General features: G+C 36.8%; 1 protein-coding gene across 1 annotated transcript; it reads right to left on the minus strand.

Moving 5' to 3' along the window:
- Nucleotides 1-2271: 2271 nt before the first annotated feature.
- On the minus strand, nucleotides 2272-7663 carry LOC107774033 (uncharacterized). Its single transcript, XM_016593475.2, has 4 exons — nucleotides 7042-7663; nucleotides 6701-6816; nucleotides 3866-4109; nucleotides 2272-3758 (listed from the first exon to the last, which is right to left on the minus strand). The coding sequence occupies exons 1-4, from the start codon at nucleotides 7387-7389 to the stop codon at nucleotides 2436-2438; spliced, it is 2031 nt and encodes a 676-aa protein (XP_016448961.1). The 5' UTR covers nucleotides 7390-7663; the 3' UTR covers nucleotides 2272-2435.
- Between the last annotated feature and the right edge of the window lie 971 nt (nucleotides 7664-8634).

The raw sequence follows: 8634 nt of genomic DNA on the forward strand, positions 1-8634 counted from the left end.
GTATCGCCTGCCTCATTTTCATTAAAATCGAACTACTCCCTTAAAGTTATATTTTTGGTTCTTTGCACTGTTTAATTTGCAGGCACACTGGGAGGAACTCGAGCTCCTCCATTGGAGTTGTTGGAAGCAACCGAAAGCGCCTACTTCAACTTCGTCATCACCCAGTCTTGTCTTAAGAGATAATTCATAAGTTTCCTTTTGTTGCACTCTCAAAACTTTGACCGTTTCAACAACACGTTCATCATCCATATCATCAGGAGTTGGACTTCTCACATGCCGAGGATTTCGTTCTTCGCGAACTGGAGTTGTTTCATCTCCTTCATTGCGAGTTTCACTAGTTAAATCATCACGTTGGAACACATCCTCATGTTTGTTGCTTATTCCAATATTGAAAGAGTTATTCACATCATTAGCTGTCATATCTGATTTTTCTTTCACTAAAGAAAAGTGTTAAATTGTTTTAGTAAGAGATGAATGGATAAAAGTAGGAACACAATTATCCATGCCCCACGGTCGGTGCCAAACTATTTACTCGTAAACAGTACAGTAGAATTTGTAACGTGATTTATAGACACGTAAATTATTTTTATCCAAGAATATAAAATAATCAAGAACAAAAATAAGTTAATAAAAATAAATTAAAAGAAAATACAAGCCAAACTGTGTGCTGAACTTTTCCGAAAGCAATATAAGAGCAATATGAAGAACAAAGTAAAGAATATTGATTTTATGGAATAAAAGCTAGTTTTACCTTTTTTGTATGCAGAATGTTTCTTGTCCTGCAATGAATATGAATTCTCCTATTTATAGCTCTATTCAGGGAGACAAGATCCTTAAATCAAGTCCTTCTTTAATACAAATAAAACCTCGTCTTGATGGCTGAATAACGGTTGAACGTTAATATAGAGATTCTTTGTAACGGTTGCTCATTAAATGTTGTCTTTTCCAACCGATGTCTTCCTTTCAAATCTTCGTTCTCGGTTCCAATTCCTTCGAAACTTATTCAGCGTCGGTCACATATTTGTAACCAGTGCAAGCTATTTGCTGACTCATATATTACATGTCTTTACTTCCATGTGTCAACTCGTCGCACATCCACCTATCATTTATCAATTTTACCTCATACAATGTTATTGTTATTATTTCTCTCATACATTCAACTTAATTTTCGATATACAACTCAAAAGTATTCTAATGTGTATAATAATATTCGAAACATAATCAGCAATATTCAATTTATACGTCAATACTAGAATATTCTATTAAAGTGCCCAATTAAATCTAATACTACATCTAAATAACTAGAATATACTATTAAAGAATAGTAGTATTCCAAATTATTTCTAACAATATACCAATATTTAATCATAAAATAGACTCAACTATGAATATGATATATTATAAAGTGTTGGTTTGAATACTGATTCTAATATTTATTTTGGTTTGAATGGTGTATTCCAAATTAGAATATTGTATTTTAACTTGGACTATTGTGGTATATTATTTCGAATTTTGTATTCTAATAATATATTTTTTTGGCGGGGGGAGGGGAGGGGGGTGTTGGATACTATGTTCTAAATTAGAATATTGTTAATAATAATAGTAATAATAATATTCCAATTAAAGCTTGTCAAAATACTAAGATTTAATATGATAATATTTGCAGGGATAGTTGAAATTGATCCACGTTGCTAAGATTCAAAATACAGCTGATTCATAGGTTTCATGTGGAGTTTCGGACAATAATTTCACTCCTCCTAATTGAATTTCAATGGGAAAAGAAACTTTATCGCCCTTTCCAAGTATTTTTCATCGCTATGGCAAGCCAATTTTCTCTTCATCCTTTCCTCCACTATGCACTAATTGCTTGTAAGGAAAAACTTGAAAGAAGTGATTGTGTTACAATTGAAAAGAATAAACAGGTGAAAGAACCAGATTTGGTGCTTAGTAGAATTTTGAGAGAGATGATATTATCACAATGAAATGTTGATTGAAGATACATGAAAGAACCTCTAAGAGATAATTTGGTCCTTTAAAAAGTGAGATTTGTTTAATGACATATAATGATATTAAAATTTTATAAATTACGTATATAGAGAATATTTTAAATTTATATGAAATTAACTGCTGTTGGGTATACCGTGTTTCTCTAATCCAGAAGATGCAGGATTTTTCAAAAAGGATTTAGTCGAGCCGGCAGCCTAGCAATACAGATGATTAATGTTCTCAAGAGCTTCCGGCAGAACCAGGCACGTAAAAGACACAGTAGTCTAATTAACAGACCATTTTATCACAACCCGAGAAAGGTAAAATTGAGCATACAAATTCAAGACTAATTACATTCGACAAAAGAAAGCCACATGCAAAGATATCTACAGCTTCAGCAGCAAAACCTGAAATACATTTAAAGGAAACAAAACGACTACATTTTCACTTCAGTTTTCCTCTTCAATATCTGTAAAACCCTCATCCAATTCACCAGAACCCAATCGTCTGTCAACCTGATCAACTATGTTCCCTGTGCTGAACTGCCATTTGCTAACCCTTCCAAGAGGCCTCTCGGAAAGTGACATCAAACCTCTTGTCGCAAAACCATTGGCTATGGTACCAACATCTATGGATCCAGAGTAAAGACCCCGGCTTCCGGCACCCAACATATTTTGGGTCTGTTCGCTACTGGACAGCACAGAAGGCAGTACATCAATTAGCTGTGTGCTGGGCTGATTAGAACCATTTATGAGCAAGCGGAGTGTCTCCCTGGCATTTTTTTCAAGTACTGATTCCGTTTGTGGGATTAAAGGATTCACAATATTTGGGTGCAATGGTGGAAGAGTTCCAGATATAGCAGGTCCAGTACTTACTAAGTAGCCTTGGCCTGAAGAGCAAACATCAATAACTGGAATATGAACAATAGGATCACACATCAATGGTGTGAAAGAAGGAATCTGTTGCGAAGCTGGCAAAGATAGTGGCAACCTGATCAATGGGTCAGGCAGCAGAGGTGGCAAATCTAAAGTTGAGACATTGGTGACAGTAAGTGGCAGCTTTGTTGTCAAAATACTAGATGAACGAGCAGCTGCCATCGAAGAGAGTTGTGGTAGTGAGAACGACTCTTTAGACAAAATAGGCAGATGTGGAGTTCCAACTGAGTAAGGAGTGGACGCAGCAGGAGGGCACCAACAGTAATAAGGAGAGAAGACCGTTGAATCCAAAGAAGGGATAATAGCAGCAGAGCCTACAAAGGGAAGGTCAGCAACAAGTAGCTCCGAAGCAAGTGTAGGATTTGCTTCTCCTGGAAGCTTTTCGTCTTGTAAGTGAACTGAACTAGGCACATCTACTCTGCCCGGTGTAGGAGTTTGTCTATCCAAGCATGAATTGCTATCTCCACGGCGCCTTAGCCTGTCTTTAGCAATGCGTAGTGATGATGAGTTCCTGAGCAAGCTCTCTTTAAAAGAACTAGACCTAGGACTAAGGCTACCCAGGTTAAGAGGGCTGGATTTTGGTCCTTGAACACTATAATGCCGAGAGCGCTGAGGTTTTTGAAATGTAACTGATGTCTGAGCATCAAGACCATATTCACATGAACCAACACGGCCGTTCCCAGAAGGATTTGTTGCCAGCATTGAACTTGCTCGAGCGTTTGTGACTGCTGAACCAATGAGATAAGCTCGAAGACGTATGGCAAAACAGTCTATCCGGGATTCACTGATTCCAGTTAATTCAGCCAAGGAAGGTTTCTTCTTAAGCAAATCCTTCATCTATCCAAGCATAAAAAAAGAGAATTAATTATGTGACTAGCTTGCTACATATGTAAGTGCAAACAAAATTCAAAAGTTGATTGCAGTTATTGTGTGAAACAGTCTACCTTTCTTTTCAGCTCATCGCCAAGGAGCTTAGACTTTTCTGAGCACCAAAAATAGGAAGTCTCACCATCAGGAATGTTTATCAGGAAAGACCGCCCGGAATTGTCGGCCATAATATCTTTAATCTCCACAGCAGCACAATCAGATTGACAGAAGAATGTTGCCAGTCTCTCTGTGCTACCATCGTCGCCAATGAATGAGATGCGCAACTCAGATGTGGGCAGAACTGTGAGGTTTAAGTTTCCCCTGTTGCAACAAAAGATATATAGAAATGTTTAGAAGAAGTCAGACTTCATCAAGTTACAGAATTATGTGAACTGTGAGCACATAAAGCATAAAATTATCACTTGAGCATCCTATATCTAATTCCTTAGGAAGAGGTCCAAACCAATAACCTAGTATTACACCCTTCTTACTAAGGAACTCTCTAAGTTAGCTTGGAACAAATAGAACCTGTAGATAGCCGGATAATCTGCAATTCTTAAATGGTAACTGTCTTGAATTCTTCCAACAAACTGCATTCTTTCATCTTTTCTATTGTTTAAATAAATAAATAATAATTCTTATTAGCCCCAATGCAACATTGAACGTATACATGTACTACCAATCATGTTGTCATACAAAAAAAGATTATCATTCAGGTGGACTTATAATGTTTCTAAAAACAAAGACTGATCAAGTAAAAAACTCTACTAACTAGACCAAAAATACAGGCAAATAACACAGCTACAACTACAAGAGAGGTTTTCCCTATCCTATAACGACTACTTCTCTTTGTAACCCCTTTTTTGTGGGAAAGGGGGGGAAGAGGAGAAGCCAACCACACTGCCATTCACATAATTGATACTGAATCAACATACTATATACCTAAATCACACAAATTAGTTTCGCAAAGATATGCAAAGCAAGAATCCATTTACTTCCTTAGACACACAAATAGAAGTAAGCAATTGCCTTGTTAACTAAATGTTAGCTCAAAAGAGAGATTAAATTTTAAACAGCACATTGTTTGCATAACTTGAAAGCAAATATAAAGCTATAGACAGACAACACCGCAGTAGCATTTAAACAACAGAAATTAGTCAACTCAACAATATTGGAACTTCAACAGATTTTGGATAGAAGGCAGCCAAACCATGTCACAGAACACACAGGAAGTATAAGACAGACATTTAGATAATTCAGATGGAAAGTAATTAAATCATGTATTATAGGAGCATGAAACTACCTTTACTTCTTCTTAATTCAGAATCATACTAGTATACGCCCACATAACCTACAAGTGAAAAGATATATTCATTTGGAAGCATGAACAATTGCCACCATTAATATTAAACAATACAGCATCCTGCAACTTCTACTCATAAACAACAACTTAAGGCATAGAACAGAAATACCAGACTAGGCATATTATTATTCAATTAAGAACAGAGTATCTTACAATTTATCAAAAAAATGACCAAGAAAAAAAGATTTTGGACATTCTGGAATAAAAATATTCTGAAGGAAGCAAAGGTAAGACATAGACCACGTATACTAGAACATCACCCACTAACAGGTTCAAACACCCTTCTGCGAATTTATCTTAAGAGATGGAATACTCTCAAAGATAACCGAACAAAGAATTATTTTTCAATTTGCTTCAAAACAAATTAACAAATGTACACATTACACCAACCTTCATGGTGTCTCCACATGTCAATATGCACCTCCTAGCTATGAATACTCTCAAATCAAGACGCAGGGGTTAAAGATAATATCCAGCATTCAGTACCGATCAAAAGATGGTTAAGATGTGTCTGCAATTCATGTACAATATACTCAAAATGTGAACCCTAAACAAGTTTTACGGATCGATAAAGAAGAGTTTCCCTGCTAAAATCTAACATTGAACAAGTATACTTACATCTTATTATGGAACTAACAATACAAGAACAACTTTATTCGGTAAATTTCAGGCAACACACTTTAAATAACAAAAAAAAATAGGCAGCAGTCAGAAAAAGGAAAGAGGAGGTGGTACATAGTGCAGTATTTCTTTCTCCTGTTAGTAATAGCCACGACACAGTATGAGGTCATAAAATATTAAAATGTGTGTGTGTGCGCGCACACACACACATATATATAGAACAGGTTTCCATTTCTCAATTATAGCAAGAACATGAAAGGCAAAATTACATAAACTTCAGAATTCTCATCCTATTAGTTACCCATCAGTCCCCACATAATTATAACAGCGCTCTTGTTTACTGCTGAAATAAATAATAAATTTTCAACCTGGACAGATGGCAATTCAACTGAAAAACTAGACATCTGCATACTACCCCTCAAATGGGAAGGCAGGTAAATAAGTACCAGATTCAAATACTATTTAATTAATCAATTATAAGTGGACAACATATATAATGGTATTTTCAGTAGGTAACTAATCCAGATGTCATATTAACCTACGCAGGTTTGCTTTTACATCACTCCTCCCCATGCCAATAGATATGGTGTAAGCATTGCCGGGGTGTCTAGCATGTCACAAAAAGGATAAAACAAAAAAGACCAGCTGAATGCCACTCTTTTTTTCCAGAACAGATACATTGCTAAGATGCAATGTTGGTTAAGAAATCATACTAGCTTTAACTTTCAGGACAGTCTGTTATGGAGAAAGAAGTGGACATAATGAACAGTATACAAGGTCAACCACTCCATTGAGATAGAGCTGATTTAACTCACGTTAAAAGTTACTACATCAGAACACAAAACATTAACTATCAAAGTGGATGGATATTAGATCCAATATCCAAACGCATCAAATTAGTGTAGAAGGCACAGTTCACCGTAACTACCTTGTGGCGGTTGGGCACAAGAGGGTTCCCTCCTTCTTGATCTTCCCAACGCGTATTGAAACGAGTGGAATGCACAAGCACCTTACTAGCATACCGACTTCTGCCGGTTCAAAATGCTGCCAAGACAAAAAGGACGGTCAGCATAGTTACCCTAAAAGATGAATCTCTAACACGGATAATACACAAAAATGAAATTTGATATAAAACCTAAACCGAACTCCAGATATACTATTTTATTATGGAGGAATCATTCAAAAAGGTTGTATGCTTTCTCAATGAAATTAAGCATATATTCGGCAAATGATATGTAGATTGAAATATAGTAGATTCGGGAACAGCACCTGACTAAGTTGAGAGAATAAGCCGTCTTCGGCAGCACCAGAGGCAACATTCATCTTCAACAAAGGCTTTAACCTTTCATCGGCACGGCAAGCCCCCATGACCTGCATATCCAGAGCCTGAAGCCACTGCATTACATTATTCTCTCGATCGCTCCGCTGAAGCAATAGATCTCCATCTCCTTCCTCCACAAGAATCTGCGTCAACCTCTCCGTCAGTCCTGACGTTGATGTGCTTACCACCGCCGATGTCGAAGATGACGACTCCTCCAATTCCTCGCCGTTATGCGATTGCTCAACCTCATTCACCTCCCGATTGTCCATAGATTGTTGTTTCTCTGAATAAACCATTTTATATCTCAGTTTCCTAGGTGACTTTTTATAAGAAATTAAATTTTGTGAGAGAAGATCAGCAACTTGATTCGAGAATCCGATGTTAAGCCTGAGGAAATTTTCAATTCGAAACCCTAATTTAATCTCAGATCGATGAAAAAATCAACAAATTCAATCCAGGAGAGCGAAAATACCTCCCAACAACTAGGTCTTATAAGCTACAAATAAGGATCCAAAGGGATAATACGAGTTTTAAAATAAGGTGGACGGAGTCTGGGTCCTCACGGACTTCAAATGTTGTAATGAGATGTAATTTAGGGTTGAGCTTAGGTCCGCGGGCAATCATAGAATCATGCACGTCACGATTACATCATAGTGGGTCCGGGTGTGGGGCCAAAGTTAGGGCTGTTCATTCGGATCGGATATCCGAAATCCGAACCGATCCATTCAATTTCGGATTTTGGATTTCGGGTTGGATCGGATTTCGGATTGTGTTTATTGAAATTTCGGATTTCAGATCGGATTCGGATTGATATATTTTAGTCTGATCTGATCCGAAATTCGAAATTATTAGGGCATATATAAATACTACACTTTAATTTCGGATAGTCAGTACTTCCTTTACATCAACCTCCAAGTTATTACCTTTACAATTGCTAGATTTAGCGATATTGGCATCATAGTACTCTCATAATTGCATAAACATGAATTTTTCTTAATGTATTGTCTCTTTTACAAAGAAAATATTCATATTAGTTTAACTTTGAGGCATAATAATACAATCCGAAATCCGATCCAATCCAAACTTTAAAATCCAATCCAATCCGATATAATTCAGATCGGATTCGGATTGCATTTTTTAAAATCCGAAATTCGAATCCGAAATGTGCTAAATCCGATCTGATCCGATCCGTGCACACCCTAGCTAAAGTCGGTGATGATGTAGACTGCCACGTCAGCTCCACGGTGATTGTAAGGTTGCTCTTGCTTAGATAGATAATGGAGGTGTATTAATAAAATTAATTAAGAACATAAGAGGAAAGAAGTGGGGTACATTAACCAGAATTGGCCAATTCATGTCGCTTTCATTCATTTTTATAGCAAAATCGTGGTATCATAATCAAGTGTTGATTGTATTGGTCAAAATCTAACCGCTACGGTTGATCTGACCGACATCCCACCCAAGCAGCGAGACAGCGAAAGACGACATGTTTTATTTTAAATAACGTGCTCACAATATCCGTCAAGTCAGAAAGGACGACG

Source organism: Nicotiana tabacum, chromosome 6, assembly GCF_000715075.1.
Source record: "Nicotiana tabacum cultivar K326 chromosome 6, ASM71507v2, whole genome shotgun sequence".
NCBI lineage: Eukaryota > Viridiplantae > Streptophyta > Magnoliopsida > Solanales > Solanaceae > Nicotiana > Nicotiana tabacum.